The 16,903-nt window shown below is 40.3% G+C and overlaps 1 protein-coding gene across 5 annotated transcripts in view; it reads left to right on the top strand.

Moving 5' to 3' along the window:
- LRGUK (leucine rich repeats and guanylate kinase domain containing) overlaps nucleotides 1–16,903 on the top strand; it is a 147,901-nt gene that overhangs the window by 90,178 nt on the left and 40,820 nt on the right. For 3 of the 5 annotated variants that reach the window (XM_054559827.2, XM_054559828.2, XM_063725789.1), the window contains one exon: nucleotides 2,841–9,415. In XM_054559827.2, coding sequence (XP_054415802.1) covers nucleotides 2,841–4,396 — 1,556 coding nt within the window. In that variant the 3' untranslated portion in view covers nucleotides 4,397–9,415. Of the gene's footprint in view, nucleotides 1–2,840; nucleotides 9,416–15,944; nucleotides 16,085–16,903 lie in introns of those variants that run through there. The other 2 variants (XM_054559831.2, XM_002818474.6) reach the window with 1 other exon arrangement.

Consider the following 16,903-nt stretch of genomic DNA (forward strand, 5'->3'; position numbering starts at 1 on the left):
AACCCTGAAATCTTCAGATAGCCCCTTAATTTAAAATATATATCAGTCGGGCGCGGTGGCTCACGCCTGTAATCCCAGCACTTTGGAAGGCCGAGGCGGGCAGATCACGACGTCAGGAGGTCGAGACCATCCTGGCCAACATGGAGAAACCCCGTCTCTACTAAAAATACAAAAATTAGCCGGGCGTGGTGGTGCATGCCTGTAATCCCGGCTACTCGGGAGGCTGAGGCAGGAGAATCGCTTCAACCAGGGAGTCAGAAGTTGCAATGAGCTGATATCGCAGCACTGCACTCCAGCCTGGTGACAGAGTGAGACTCCATCTCAAAAAAAAAAAAAAATATATATATATATATATGTATGTATATATAATATATGTATGTGTATATATGTGTGTATATATGTATGCGTGTGTGTGTATATATATATAAAATTGTCTTATTTTCCCTATTGTAATGTGGATAACATTTATTTCTAATACCCGAAGGCTTAAAAAGCACAAGTAAATAAAATAGTTTCTATAAAATAAGGAAAAAACTATATTCACAACTCAGTATTAAGGGATGTCTTTCCTTCCATTTGTCTCTAAACAACCTACTTCTGGGATAGTCAATGCTTCCAGTAAAGCTTTTAGAAAGCTGGACCAACTATCACCCTGAGTTCTTGCTATATAGATCATAAAATAAAATTGTATTTGCAAATCATTAATCTGACTAATGGTAGAAAGAAATGATGATGGTTATAAGTCAGACAGAGGAGAACTGAGCAGTTGACTAGTCCATAAAGTTTCCCTTTATCTTTAATAAAAGGACTGATATGATTTGTCAAGTTATGTCAATTGTTAAATTGTAAAAGTGGGGAACACATCCTTATATATCTGATTACAGAAAACCAAGAGAGATTAAGGAGCAAAAGAAGCTTTAGCACAGGATTTCATTGTTCTTATATTTTTCCATCTTTTTAAATTAATTTTATATTTTGGTTAAAAAGCATACCTTAACATAAAATTTGCCGTTTTAACCATTTTAAGTGTACAATTCAATGGTACTAATTACATTCACAATGTTGTATAACCATCATCGCTACCTATTTCCAAAATTTGTCATTACCGCAGACAGAAACTCTATACCCATTAAACTATTACTCCCCTCAACTCCTGGTAACCTCGACTCTACTTTCTTTTCTCTATGAGTTTGCCTACTCTTGATATTTTCACAGTTTTCTTTTTCTTTTTTTTTTGAGATGGAGTCTCACTCTGTCACCCAGGCTGGAGTGCAGTGGCACAATCTCAGCTCACTGCAAGCTCTGCCTCTCGGGTTCACGCCATCCTCCTGCCTCAGCCTCCCGAGTAGCTGGGACTACAGGCGCCCACCACCACACCCGGCTAATTTTTTGTATTTTTAGTAGAGACAGGGTTCACCGTGTTAGCCAGGATAGTCTCAATCTCCTGACCTCGTGATCCGCCTGCCTTGGCCTCCCAAAGTGCTGGGATTACAGGCGTGAGCCACCACGCCCGGCCAGCACAGTTTTATTTTTCAATTTAACCTTGTTTCTTGTCTAAGCTGGTATTTCAGTTTATAACAGTTATAAACTAGGGAGTTCCGAATGATGAACAGGACATCCCCTCAGAAACCGCACCAAGAGGGAAGCCTTTCTTTGTTCCCACCTGTCCCGCCCTCTCCCTAGAGAACACCGGTTTGATGGAATGCAAAGGGTACGTGTCCAGACCAGGGGCTCAGTGAGAACCCAGCAGTGCAAGCTCATCCTGTGTCAGTGGAGGGGATCAGGGGCTGGGAGCCTGGTTTGCCTCTGGGGAATGGATCACTCTAAGGTCACCTCAGAGGTCTGATTTGGGTTGGAGTCTCTGAGTATCAGATCTCCCCCAAAGTGAGCTGAGACTAGCTTCTTCAAGGCTGTTCCAGTCTGATGTGCCACCTCTGACCACTCCACACTTCAGAGCTATGTCCTTAGGACTGGGGTAAGATGGTATTTGGGCCTCCAGAGTCCATCTAGTGAACAAGTGCTCACTGAACAAGTGCCTGCTGGATGATGGCATCTGTGAGACTATCCCAGAGATCAGTCACTCTGAGAACTTGGCGTCAACACCAAGTTGACACCTCTCTGTAACACCAGCATTGCTAGTGGCCTCTGAGAGCCATTTTTGAAGGCAAGGTAGATGTGGAAGTCCAAGGGGAGGCCTGGGGATGTGAGTGGGGGGATAGCAGCCTGGATGGGGGTCCTCAGGAGCAGCTGTTCTGAGCCATGGTGCCTTGTGATTCTGTCCGGCCGATTCTTTCCTTCCTTCTTACATTCATCACCCATTTCCTCAGTTCCTGCCCCTTTGCCAGGTATTAGTGAACAGACATAACCCTTCACAGAGCTCACGGCTTATATAAGGGGTCTGCCGTTAAACAAGGAAACAAACAAATGGGATTTCGTCTGGCTTGGATGTCCATCCTCTAGTTTCTACCATCGAAAGCAGCATTGATCTCTAAGTTGGTAAAAATTTAAAATCTCATTCACTTGGAAAATGTCTCACCACCCACAAATCTGGATGTAAATTTTGGTTCTATGAATAAGAACCAGACATAAACCTCTTATGTTTATTCATTGAAGCTTATGTTTTCAGTTGACTAAAATTGTTCTAAGTTAAGTTCCACTAAATGAGAGAATTATAGACACTTAGTATCTCCAAGGAGAAGGGAAGGTTAAGTTCTCCTGTATGTGTAATTTTATTCCTTTCAAGGGCCTATGTGCATCTAACAGGGGAAAGATGTTTTTCTTATTAATTTCTAAGCAGTTAGTTAACTTCTGTTTATAGTTAACTTCTTTTTATATTAAAGCAGGAGCTCCCTCTAGCAAGAAGACTGTCTCTGGGGTACCAGCACACCTGGTTCCATCTCCCAGGCGCTTGGCGAAACTGCAAGCAGATGGCCAGATGACAGAGCATCTCTCTGGAATGCAAATTCATGCCAAGGACCTAGAAAATCAGAGCCTAACTCCTGCCCAGAACCAAGAGCTGGCTCAGGATGGAGAAACCCATCAAAAAGAGCTTTCTCCTGACAGCCATCTCAATCCTGAGCTCCCTCAAAACCTCAGTTCATCGGCACCAGGTCTTCCTCAGCAGGCCCAGGACCTATCCCTAAACCCGACAGAAGAGGATGTCCAACAATCAGATCTTCCTCTAAAACAAACAGCCACTGAGACAGATGTCCCTGAGGTGGAAGCCAGTGAGGTTGGGAAGTCTCCCATCACCCCTACCCTGGCGCCTCCTGCACACCCTTCCCCTCCCCCGTCCCGCGGCCCTCAGCCAGACCAGGACGAGGAGTCAGGGGAGGCCCAGGTAACCCCCACTGGCCCTCCTCTGTCTGAACCTCCACAGGGACCTGGCCCCACTCCCCTCAGCCCTCAGAGAATTCAGGATGAGGAAATTGAGTCAGACAGACTTCCACCCAGCAGTTCCCACCATGATCCTCCAAAAGATTCTTCCCGCCCTGACTCGGTGCAGAAACTTGCTGGAGATTCTCAGCAAGCTCTGAAGGAGGAAACCTCCAAATGGGAAACCATCCGGGTCAGTATCCCTCACCCAGAACTGCCACATCCCCAAGACTTAGCAACAGATACCAAGCAGCCCCAGGCCAGGGAAGCCCTGGGGACCTTGCTTCCTAGAAGCCGGCTGGCTCCCACTCGGCTGCCCCAGCCACAGGTGCTGGCTCCCCTCCAGAGCAGGAGGCCCATACCCAAACTCCTATCGCCCAGCAGGGAAGAGGCTTTAGGAACAACCTCCCATCAAACCATGACTGTCTCTCCCAGGCTTCCACCAACCCGGGAAGCAGACACCAGTAAACTTCCTCCCATCAGCCCTCCGCACTCAAAACCACCACCAAATCTGAGCCCCCAGGCAGCCCACAGTCTTCAGCAAGTCCAGGAAGAGAAGGTCAGTGAGGTGAAACTCCCTCTTATCAGTCCCGCCAGCCAGGAGCAAGCAGCAGCACCTCGCAACCTCAGTCCCGCCCAGGAGGAGGTGGCTCAGAAAGTGAGGCTCCCTCGCATTCCTGCTCCTCTCCCGGAGCCAGGGCTGCCCCAGAACTCGGGGACTCAGCCTGATCCAAGGCCTGCAAAGGAAAGGAAAGCTCCCCAAGCAGGCGGCTCCTCCAGGAGGAGGATTCCAGACATGCGGGCCTCACCCCACAACCAGGGGCCACTTCAGCAGACAGGGGCTAGGGAAAAAAAACTCCCCAACCAGAAAGGGACGGCTAGAGGACTGGCACCTCTGGAAGAGGCACTGCCTGGGAGCCACCAGCCAGCCTCGCAGCTAGAACCCCACGATCAGCCAGCTCCCACCATGGTGCCTGACCATCCCGACCCCAGCCCTCCTCTTGTTTCTTGTCTAAGCTAGTATTTCAGTGTGTAACTGTTACAAACTAGGCCATCTGAGCAACCAGAGAAGCAAAGTCCATACACTAGAAATTCCTGAGCCGCCCCACGCCGAGCCATCACCTAAGACCCCCAATTACAAGAAGATAAAAAAAAAAACCCCATAATTCCAGAAAAAGGACCCATACCAACCTCCCCACAAATGACCTGGCTCGGAATGTAGATGTGTCCAAACAAGGGCCATCTTGGAAGACAGAGATTTTTGGAGGGTTATCTCAAGAAAATAAAACTCCCATCAACAGCAATCAGCCAGCTCAGGAGGGCCAGCCCTCACCCGGGAGACCCCTCCAGAGGGAAAAGGCCCCTGCGGAGTCGCTACAGGACAGCTCGGCTCCTGTGGAGCATCCAGGGAGAAAGGGACAGGTTCATCGAAAGGGCAAGTCTCAGAGGAGAGAGATTGCTTTGCAATCCCCAGAGCAGGACAGTGGGCCCCCAACCCAGCAGCCTGTCAAAGACACACCAGCCCATCAGGGGAGAGGTCAGGCCAGACAGAGCTCTGTCCAAAGGCACAATACACTTGCTTCCAAGCAGCAAACCAAACAGAAGCGAACCTGAAAACATGGGACAGTGCCACAGGACAAAAGCCCCACCACTCCCCTGAACCAGGTGTCTGCTGTGGAGCAGGGCAGCCGGAAGGGAAGACTGCGCCCCAGGAGCAGTCAGAGCACCAAGGTTTAAGCCATCCCTGGAGCCACCAGCTCATTAAGGTCTGGGAACCCCGAGGCAGCACTGTCACAGAACGACCAGCTATGGCTGGGTGCGTGTGAGTCTCCACACTGGCTTCCTCCTGAACCCATAGCCAGCGTAGGTGGAGGGGCTGTTCAGCGCTGTCCAAACCTTGGATTCCTAGAAGGCAGCCAGTCTGCACTCCTGTGCCTCTTCTGCTGTTGCCATCACAGCCTGGAAGAGCAGCTGTTGCAGAGGGATGCAGCTCTATCAGCTGCTGCCACCAAATTGAGCTATTCTGGAAGGCTGGTGTCAGCAAGTAGCCTTTGTGTCCAGACATGAATCCAACCTGAGTTCCAACTCTGGCTGAAGCAGGGCCATATTGCCATTAAGTTTTGTTCTCTTCATAAGGAAAATTCGCTTCTAGACTGCTAGAAAATTCTCTCACCCCTCTTGCATTATCGAGGAGTTTCAAAGCAAAAAGAACTCTTGAGACAGGAAGACTTTGCTGTTCCTGGAGGTTCCAAATCTACAGTTAACTTGTGGGAATCTTCTGTAGGGAAGAAGACATATTTTGCCTGCATGACTCTGTGATCAAATGCTTCAGATTTGTCTTGGCAATATGTTGCCTGAAACTTACTTTTGCTTGAAATGTATTTCAAAATGAATACCTTCCTTCTTTCTCTGAATAGAAATCTCATGTAAATTAGCCCATGCCTTTATTATGCCAAACCATCTGGTTGAATCAATTAAAAGAATTAATGGGGAGAACGTTTAAGTGAATCAGTTGTTCATTTATCTATTCATACCATCAGGATTCTTTTGCTGGCAAATGATAGGAGTCCACTCTAAGCCAGCTTGTGTGACTCTATTAGAAGGGAGTAGAAGATTTCATATGGCCAAACTATGGGAAGGGCAAGGCTACAGCAAGTCTCAGAGAGACTGGGGGCCAGTTATGGAACATAACCAGGACTCTAGTCATCTCCTGGACTCTGGTCTAGGACTCTCACCACTTCTCATCTCTGTTTCTTTCTCCATGTTGGCTTCATTCTTTGGACTACAGATGACTCTATCAGTTTCTGCACATGGTGGGAAACATGGCCACCAGCAGCTCTCAAGACCATATCTGATTTTACCTCTGGAAGCTCCCACTGCTGTAAAGGGATTAATTTGAATGAATGTTCATTAATCCTAATCCAAAGAAAGTCTTGTTGGCCTAGCTTGGTTTAGGCACTTGTTCTTAAACCAATCTGCTCTGGCAAGGAGCCAGGGTTACCTTTAGACATACCTATTGAACCTACTCCTATGTATGGACACTATACTCCACCCAAAAAGAGGATAATTGTGACTGAAACGGACAACCCAAGATGTGACTCTTAAAAGCTACAAGATATCTATTGAGCACTTACTGTGTACACAGCAGCATGCTAAACTGTGTTTGGTATCTCATATTTAAAAACGTAACTGATGACTAAATGCCTGTGCAAATGTCTCTTATACAAAAGAGAGGTGTCTATGAAACTATGAATTTCAAATGTTATTTCAAGGGCAGTAGAGGAAACTCATATTTTAGAAATCCAGGATATAGAAATCCTCTTACAAAATGAAGAGCTTATATAATGCCAGTAATTGCCCTCTGATTTATCTGATTTGTCCATGATGAAAATAATACAGTAATTGTAGAAAACATATCATTTATTTATTTTTACTAAAAGTGTATTTATTTTTACTAAAAGTTCATTCATCCAACAAGCATTTATTGAGCACACCCTATGTGCCAGACAGTGATAGTTGCTAGATAAGGGGAAGTGATGAGGATACTTCAAGAAGCTTTGTCTTTTATCAAGGAAGACAGATAAGAGAGTTCATTATATTAATAACGCCATGTGATTAGGGCAGCTGAAGGCCCCACAGTGTGTTGGGCTACATTTTGCATCCTACAGACAGGAAAATGCATTTGTTAACTTTTCCAGATGTCATAAGAATACCAAGGAAGGACACTGAATTCAGCCTGGGATACAAACACTGGATCAGGAAACACTCCTAAGAGAAAGTCAGCCTTCAGCTTAGTCTTCGCGGTTGCAGAATAGTCAGCAGACTGATGGGGAGAGGAAGTTTTCTTAGAAGAAGGAACCACGTTCGCCTAAGCAGGGGCACACGCAGGCATAGCATCTTCTAAGGAACCGAATGCCAGGGGAGATGCAGGTCTATATAGATCCAAAGTGCCTTTTGTGCTACACCAAAGAGCTTGGAAACTTGATCTTTAACAATGGGGAGCTGCTGAATTTGTATCTGAGAGGCGTCTGTCTGGAGGGGGTATAGAGGATGAATTTGAGGAGAGCAATACAGGAAGCAGGAGGAGTGGCAGGGAAGTTATTGCTGTAGTCCAGGAAAGAAGGTTAGGCCTGAAATAAGGCTGTGGGGGCACGAATTGTCCAATTAGGTAAATATTTCGATTGGATGTGGGGGAGGGCAGTTTGTGCAAGAGAGGAAGAAAATTAAGATAATTACTCATTTTCTATGAGGTGGGTGTGGGGCACTTTAGAGTTGTCCATGTCTCGTTTAGGTGAAGAATTTTCGAAATTTAAAATTGCTTTTAGAAATGTATGATTTTCCTCTTTGCGCGCCTGTTTCTGAGGCTCCTGAAGGCATTTGGGGTTGCATTTCCATTAGGATACAAAAGGGAAGTGATAAGCCAAATTTTTTCTATCACTTGTTTGTGTTTCTGTTATTGTTTTGGTAGTATATGTTCCTAATGTCTCAGATTCAGTGGAACTGGACAACATTTTGTTTGTGGTCGGAGGAAAGGAGTGGAAAAGAGTATCAACAAGAGGTTTTTAGTGCTATTATTGATTTTCTTGGTATAAGGGAAACCTCTGATTTTTACGCATAGAATAACAATGTTTAAAAATTGCCATTTTCCATCTATATTTACAAGGTTCCTATCCTTCCCATTTGATATGTTGCTCAGCAAGGTGATCTTTATAGGAACAAAAAAACATTGTGGCTTATAGTTACTACATTAGTAATACCATCTTTAGCTCCTTTAAAGAAAACTGGCACCTAATATTCAAATCAATGGAGATAATATTGCCACTTGGCATGAAAGCCTTCCTCAAATATTTAAAGAGCTAAATCAGTTATTTCCAAAACTTCAAAAGGTAATTGAACAAAGGGCATGATTGGGAAATTCACAGAAGAGGAAATAAAAATGGCCAATAGATATGTCAAAAAGTATTTAACCTCATTATAAATTAAAACAGGATAGACTTTTTTTTTGTACTGAATTGGCAGATGAAAAACAACTTAATGCCTATTGTTGGCGAGGCTGTGGGTAAATGCACTTTTTATGTCTCAGGAGAGAAAGTAAATCGGCACAATTTTTCTGGGGCACAGTTTTACAATTTTCTGTCAAAGCCGTAACCTTTTGTGTATCTTCAGTCTAGTAATTCGAATCTGAGGATTATCATAAGGAACTCACTTATGTGCAAGGATGTTCATATCAGTGTTTTTTATGATAAAATCTAGAAATAATCTAGCTATCTAATGGGATTTTAGAAACTAGTTATGGTATAGCTATATGCTGGAATATTATGTTGTCGTTATAATCATGTCGTAGAAGAATATTTAATTAGAGAAAACTATTGCATAATAAGTAGAAAGCAGATTAAGAAGGTAGAGCCAGTATGGCTCTAGTTATTAGCTCTGGATTATGGATTATGCATAATTTTTATTTTCCCATCTATGCTTTTTAGTATTTTTTAGATTTTCTACAATGACCTATGTTTATTCAGAAAAAGTTATATAGAATTAAATTTAAACACATACACACACACACACACACACACACACACACACACACACGCACACTTTGAATAGCTGTCATGCGAAAGCAACAGCCTTACATTCTATTTTGATTTGACATCATGAACTTTCTAAGAGTTAGAGGTAATTTGCAGAGGAACAGACTGGCTTGCTCCAGAAGTTAGATGCTGTGTTATGGGACTCTTACAGAAGGTCTTCATATGTTGGGTGATTAGTTGGACTGGCTAAAATGTAAGATTCATTTTATGATCTAAGATCCACTTACTGCAACTGACTCCATTTGCTTGTTATGAGGAATCCTGTTTTATTAAATGTAGTGCTTAGCAAATTATATGTACCTAGTACTCCTTAGATATGTGGCTTTCAAAGTTTTATTGACCAAGATCCATAATTAGAAGTATACATGTTACAATATCATGACCCAGTAAACACATACACACCTGGCAAAAAAAAAAGTGTCATAAAACACCCTTACTATGGGGATAGACGACTCCGATATTTTCTATGGCACTGAATTTCAATTTTTAAAATTCTGGTTGTGGCCTCCTAAATTGATTTCACAATTTTGTTTGCAACCTGCAGTTTGAAAAAACCTGCACTGAGTGCCCTAGAGCTTTGCTTTGATGCTATCCTTACTTGGAGGCCTGTTACCAGACTGCCCCCCAGGTCTGGTTGCCTTCAAGTGAGGTTGGATGGAGTGACATCATTTATGCTGAATTCTTCTCTGGGACAAGGATCTGGTGTATTGTCAGTTATGTTCTTTGTCAATGTTGGGGCTCAGGATAAGATACATCCAAAATTCATATGCATACGTTTTATATAAAGCTTTAAAAAAAAGACACTTCAGAACAATCTTGATCAGCTTACTTCCTTGCCTTTTGCTCCATGACAAGCCCGAAAATCATCTTATTACCATAAAAAGATCCACCAAGTTCCACTTCAGATAATTGCACTATTTATATACTATGTAGCACAGTATGTCTGTAAATGAATTTAATTGCGTAGTCCAATTTGAAAGACATAATTCTAGAAATCACTTTTCCGTATTGACCAGGCATTCAGAGAAGAGGATAAGAAGGGCCTAACCATTTCTTTGTGTTGATGACAGATAAATGGTGTTTGTTAGAAGATCAAACCGCTAATCTTAAAACTGATTATGAGAGTGCAGTCATGATTTGCAAAAGCTGAAGACCTTTTATTACAGATTGTAACCTTAGAAATTCATGATAGCAAATAACAGTAAAATTCAAAATAATCCTTGAAAATTCCAGTTGCATTACAATCTAGCCATGTGACCTTGGGCAAGTTACAGAGTCCTCATGTATAAAATGGAGGCAATAATAGTACCTACCTCAGTATTTTTATGGGGATTAAATGAGTTAATATACTGAAAACCACCCAGAACAATATCTAGCACACAGTAAATGCTTCTATGAGTAGTGTTTGTTCATATTAACATGAAAGCAGCAAAAAAAGTTTGCATTTTCCCATTCATTGAAAGAGGATGATACTGTTCAAACTGGGTGGAAATATTTGGTAAATGAGATGGTCTTTGTGAAAATCCTTTTTTAAAAATTTGACAACCTTGATTTAATTAAGGAACTTAGAATAATATTGGAAAGAAATTGTAGTTGAGCAAAATATTATAAAAATCAAGAGGTTCTTCAATGGGCATTCATAGGAGGCATTGCAGTTTGGAGAAGTGAGTAGGGAAACATCAATTCTGAGATTATTATGAATTTCCATGTGATACACACATAAAAGACCTGTAGTAACACCTGGCACATAGTACATGCTCAATAAATGCTGTTATTTTTACTATGATTTCATTATTGATAAAATCAAGATCATTTATATTCTGGGTTTCAGATTGGTTAGATAGTAAATGCTGTCAAGTCACTTGTCCAGATAGTAGATATTTTATTTTCTCTTTGTGGCTCAGTTGAGACAAAGACCAGCTTCTACAATTACCAGATCTATACACCCTCAGTGTCCTAGGATAAAAATAGAAAAGCAAAGTGAAGAAAGAGAATGTTTTTGCTGGAGAAAGTGACCAGTGAAGTAACATCTTTGAAAAGGTTATTCTTGAAGGATAAGCCCTTAGCAAGCAAAGATCATGCCTAGGGTGTGGGATTGGGTGGCAGTCCCATCAGAAATACAGTTATTTGAACGTGTTAGTTGAAGGAAAGGAAATCTTTAGCGTGTATTGAAGCTTCCTGCCAATCATTGGTACCCTTTTCCTCTTTTCTTTCCCCAAATCTGCCATATTAATACAGATCATATATAGCAAGTTTCCACTCTTGAAATTTACCTGTTCTATGTGTTTTATCTTCTTTAAAGTGTCCAGTAACTACTTCATTATATACTCATCCATTTTTTTTTTTTTTTTTTGGAATTCTGGGCCTTATTGCTCTATGTTTTCATTGGAACATTCTTGATGCAAGGCCCAAATATTGACCCATTAGTTCACCTCCACTGAAGACATTACAATGTATGAAGTTTACTGGAAAAGAACGTTTTTGTACTTTATTTGCTCTTATGAATGTAAATGTATATGTTTTCCTTTTTCTTGATATAGAAATTGTTTTTGTTTAAATAACTAATTATTCGTTTGATTAGTCACTCAGGAATATAGCACTTCACTGTTAGTGTAGTTTAATAAATGTATTCACTTTACTATATATAACATGACTATTTACAACATTATTACTGTATTTCCTTGGACTTATGTGATAACTTTCTACTCTAAAAGTTTATTTTGCTATGGAAAATTATGGATACTATGCAAAATTATTATTTTTCTAGTTGATATTATTATTTTCTTAGAAGCACAGATAGACAAGACTTTTAAGATGTAATTCTGTCCTAGAAAAATAGCTTATTTTGCCACTTTTAGTTTTGTGATAGCACTTCCTAATGAACTAAACTTTTGTCTTAATTTTCCACTACAAATTATCTATCATATTAAAATATTTAAATTTCAATAGTAGATTATTGTGTTTTCTTTTAAACTCTTTTTTGTGACTACATATTTCAGTATCAAGACATAGAGATTTTGATTTTACAGGTATTTACATCATATGTATATATGCATTTAATCATTGTAGGTATAAATTATTCTTGTTAGTTTTTCCTTTAAAAAAAAAAAAACCCCTCACTATATGGTTTTCTTGTTGTTGTTGTTATTTTTAGATGGAGTCTTATTCTGTCTCCCAGGCTGGAGTCTAGAGTGCGGTGGCACGATCTCAGCTCACTGCAACCTCCGCCTCCCAGGTTCAAGTGATTCTCCTGCCTCAGCCTCCCGAGTAGCTGGGATTACAGGCGCATGCCACCATGCTCAGCTGATTTTTATATTTTTAGTAGAGATGGGGTTTTGCCGATGTTGGCCAGGCTGGTCTCGAACTCCTGACCTCAAGTGAACGCCTGCTTCGGCCTTCCCAAAGTGCTGGGATTACAAAGCCCCATTTGAGTGGAGAAAAAAATAAGTGATTCTGAAGTCATCTGTGCATCTGAGGACTTTTATTTAAAAATTAAAGCCTGTTTCCAAGTCATCCATTTCTAAGTGCTTTCAAAGGGAGATCAACTCTAGTGTTGGTACATTTTTTTTTTTGCAAGGTTTTATTTAAATGTCAAAAGCTCATATTGAAAAGTAATCAGTCATATTTTTGGACAGGAGAATGACTAAATTGCCTTGCTATGTAAGAAATCTTATTAATGTAGAAACACTTGTCATTAAAATAGAGATTTTTGTTTTTCAAAATATTTATAACCTGACCCCCAAATGGTAAGTTCATCACTAATTATTGACCTGGCTACGTGCCTGTGATACCAGATCATCAACATCTTCTATTTTTAACTTTCCTTTTTGCAGCAAATGGCCCTATTTAGTCTGTTTGATGATATAATGTGAAATATACATACAAATCTTTTCTTCTTAGGTACATGGCCTCTACTGCTTTTGTTGTTTAGGTTGGATTTTATGCTTATTCTTTTAAAATGTTTTATACAAATATTACTTTAATTTGTTTGATTTCAAATGAGTATGTCTAACATAAAAGATCTAAGCCATTTAGAATTAATTTGAAACGTGGGTTCAGTTGTTCCAGATATTTCATTTATATTTTCCTGCATTTGTAGTGATACTAATCCATAAAATAACTTTAAAAATCTGCCTGGGATCATTAAATTCATTTATGCTTCACTGCAGGTATTTAAATAAATTTAACTAGCCTATATACTGAAGAACTTGGTTCTTTTTGTGGACTGTAAAGTAGTTTATATGTATTTAAAATGTTGCCTTAAGGTTGACTTTAATTTGGATAGCTTGAATAAAATCACATTAAGAAAATTTGTTGCATGGTGTTATAACATCGGTAATTATGGCTTTTTCCTTAAATTGGGAAGTAAGCTTTTTGTCCATTGATGTATTAAGACATTAGACAATATATTAAGAACTCTATGAAAGTCTTCATTATAGGAGTTCAAATCATTAAAGTGGTAGTATTACAATGTAGTTTAATAGTAATCTAAACACATTCTCTTTACCCAAAACATTTTGTTGCCAAGAAATCATTAAGACATTATTTTGGAATTACAGCTGCATTGTGTCATCAGATGGAACTTGACTTGTTCACACCACAGTACAGACAGCTTATGTCTTAGAAAACTGGAAAAAGGAACCCGGACACAAAAACTGTATTTTGAATAAACTTTCATATATTATGTAGGATCTATTGTATGGAAATTATTTCAGTGAATATAGCTTTTATTTCTTTAAATTTTATCTTATTTCTATGGTTCCAGTTCATCTAGTCTTTTTCCTAATGCTCTGTACTTAGAGTGACATCAACAGGACAAGGGTTTTTTCCAAAAGACAAATTAGCACAGGATGCACCGATGCACCTTCTTCCTCTCTCTCTCTCTCTGTTTCTGCCTCAGCCACACTGAATTCTTTACTGTGATGCAGTTATATTAAGGATACATCTATGTTCTTATACCAGCCACTTTTTCTGTCTGATCTAGTTTTCCCTAGATGTTTGAATGCTGTTCTTCTTTATGCCTTTTAATATTTGTTCAGCTGTCACCACCTTAGGTGGACTTCCTCTGACCACCATGCCATCTCTCATGCTGTCCCCTCATCCAGCTTCCTGTTTCTTCATCACACTTGTCATTACCTGACATTATTTAATGTGTTATTTATCTGACTCCAATATTAGAATGTAATCCCCACAGGTCAAGAACTTTTTATTTACTGCTATATCCCCAGCATCCAGAGCACCAGTCGGCACATAGCAGGTGCTCAATAAATATGGGTCAAGTGACTTTTATCACAGAGATTCAACAGATGTTTCAATCAAATGTTTCTGCCTACAGTTGTCTCATTTTGTCACTTTGTGATTAAACACAGTTTCTTTAATATTCCTTTCTAGATTGTTCTATGACCTGAAATTCTTTGGATATAGTCCTCGCCCATTTGTTGCATCTGTTCAAGCTCCCTTTCTCAAGACAGGGTCTAGGTGGAACTTTAGACTTCCTTACCATGATTAAATACTTTTGCTTGTCTGTGACAACTTTTACGTTGTGTTATGGGTTTGGGATTGCCACACAATTTGGGGGGAGTTCAAGTTCAGATTCCAAACCAAAGTAGAGTCTCATTTCCCACAGGTGTTTCTATCGTCTGGTTGGTAAGAATCTGTTCGCAGGCAAAGTCCCTACATCTGTGGACTGACATTTCCAGATACCCCTTTTCCAACTTGTCAACTTATCAAACAGTCCAGGTCTTCTTTTTCTTCTTCTTCTTTTTTTTTTTTTTTTGTCGTTGTTTTGAGGCAGGGTCTCACTCTGTCACCCAGGCTGGAGTGCCGTGGCAGAATCATGGCTCACTGCAGCCTCTACCTCCTGATCTCAAGTGATCCTCCCACCTTAGCCTCCCAATTAGCTGGGATTACAGGCACACACCACCACATCAGGCTAATTTTTGTATTTTTTGTAGAGATGAAGTTTCACCATGTTGGCCAGGCTGGTCTCAAACTCCTGGGCTCAAGCATCCCACCAACCTTGGCCTCCCAAAGTGCTAAAATTACAGGCGTGAGCCATTGCACCTGGCCAAGTCAGGTCTTGTATGCTAAGCATGCAGGCGCTGTGGCTCCCTCTCATACCATGTGTTCAAACTTCAGCCCCTGATGCCCCCTGACCTTTTAGCATCAATTCCTACTCCTCTGACTTCGAGTCTTCACTGCACTTGTAGCGCCTAGAAAATTTTCTTTCTTGGTTTCCGCCTTACTATGTATTAAAAACAAAACAAATTTATGTTATACATTAGTATTTTTTTCATCTTTGGGTGGGGGTAGCTTTCCACTTCTGCTCAGTCCATCATATTGACTGAAGGTACATGTGGATATCATTTATTTTAGCATTTTAAAAGCAATACTCCTGAAAGTGTTGATGCTCCCATATAGCCAAAGCTATTTACTCCTAGCGCCTCTATGAATGAGCAGTAATGAAAATTTATACAGCATTCTTATACCCTAGGTCTCTGAACATTCTAACATCTTAAAGGAAATATTAGATATTATTTATGAATAAATTCTGTTAAACAGTGGCCTCATCATTCCATTCTATTTCAAAGCCTCTTAGCATTGCACAGTTTATTTTCCTTTTAGCCTTTTGGACTTCCATCAAATGAAAAGTCATTATAAGGGTAATTTTTCAATTAAATATCTAGAAGCCACTGTTTTTGACATGTCTTACTTCTTTTGATTCTATTCATAAGCCTGAATTGATTAAGTATTGGGTATATTCAGAGGATATATCTATTAGGTATTATAGGCTGATTTTATTATTATGAGTTATTTTATTCTAAGATATATTTTTATTTTATTTTAAAGTCGAAATGCACAGACTTTAAGTATCAAGCTTGTTATGTTTGGGCAAATAAAAATATAAAACATTTCTATCACTTCAGAAATTTCCTTTATATTATGACTTTTATTTTAAACTTTATTTTTTTTTCCTACCAGATGTTAAGACCTCCCACCTGAAATCTGAAGCACATCCTACAAAGTATATTTCTTCGAATATGGGTGATCTCCTGCATTCTACAGACAGAAACTACCTTGTTAAATTATGGGCCAAACTTTCAGCCAAAAAAACACCAGCGGTAAGGGAGGGATAGAAGGGGTGAAGCAACAACTGAGCTCTATACAATGTCAGACAAAGAGGGGATTTAGTATTTTGAGACTAATAAGTTTCCCCAAAATTATTCTCTCACTAGTGTCAGCTGAAGACAGGATTTTGACTCTTTGTACATCCCTGAGAATAGACACTGGTTCTAAAAGTAGAATATTCAATATCAGATTCTGTGAGTACCTTTCTCCCGGGCTCCCAGTGAAAATTCTGACATTCAAATCTTCTATTTCGTAAGAACAGAAAAGCACTACAAGAAAATAAATGCAGTGAAAGGTGTATTTCAAGGGAAAACTTGCTTTGTTGCTAGGGTATAAATTTGAGTATCTTGGGCTGAGCCTGAAAAGTGAGTCCACTCAAAGAGTCCGTGTTTTATAACTTAGCACTTCTTAAACCAGTCGCATCACTTAGTCCCAACTTAATTCTCTGAAAGTTTTGAGAAAGCAGCATGCACAGGAGTATTGAATGCAAAATTGGCACTGCATTCAGATTAGGTCGTACTTGTTTTGCATCTGTAATCATTTTTATGTGATGGTCTGGGAATACAAAGAGACTTAATTGCGATTGCAATTTGCTGCAGAAGCAACAGAACTTTTTGTTTTGGTTGTCAATTCCTTGTTTGTGATTCCTTAAGGCTAGCCTGTTTTTTTTTTTTTTTTTTTTCTTCTGAGACGGAGTTTTGCTCTTGTTGCCAGGCTGGAGTGCAATGGTGGGATCTCTGCTCATCGCAACCTCCGCCTCCCAGGTTCAAGTGATTCTACTGCCTCAGCCTCCCAAGTAGCTGGGATTACAG

The sequence above is a fragment of the Pongo abelii genome, chromosome 6 (genome assembly GCF_028885655.2).
Source record: "Pongo abelii isolate AG06213 chromosome 6, NHGRI_mPonAbe1-v2.0_pri, whole genome shotgun sequence".
Lineage (NCBI taxonomy): Eukaryota > Metazoa > Chordata > Mammalia > Primates > Hominidae > Pongo > Pongo abelii.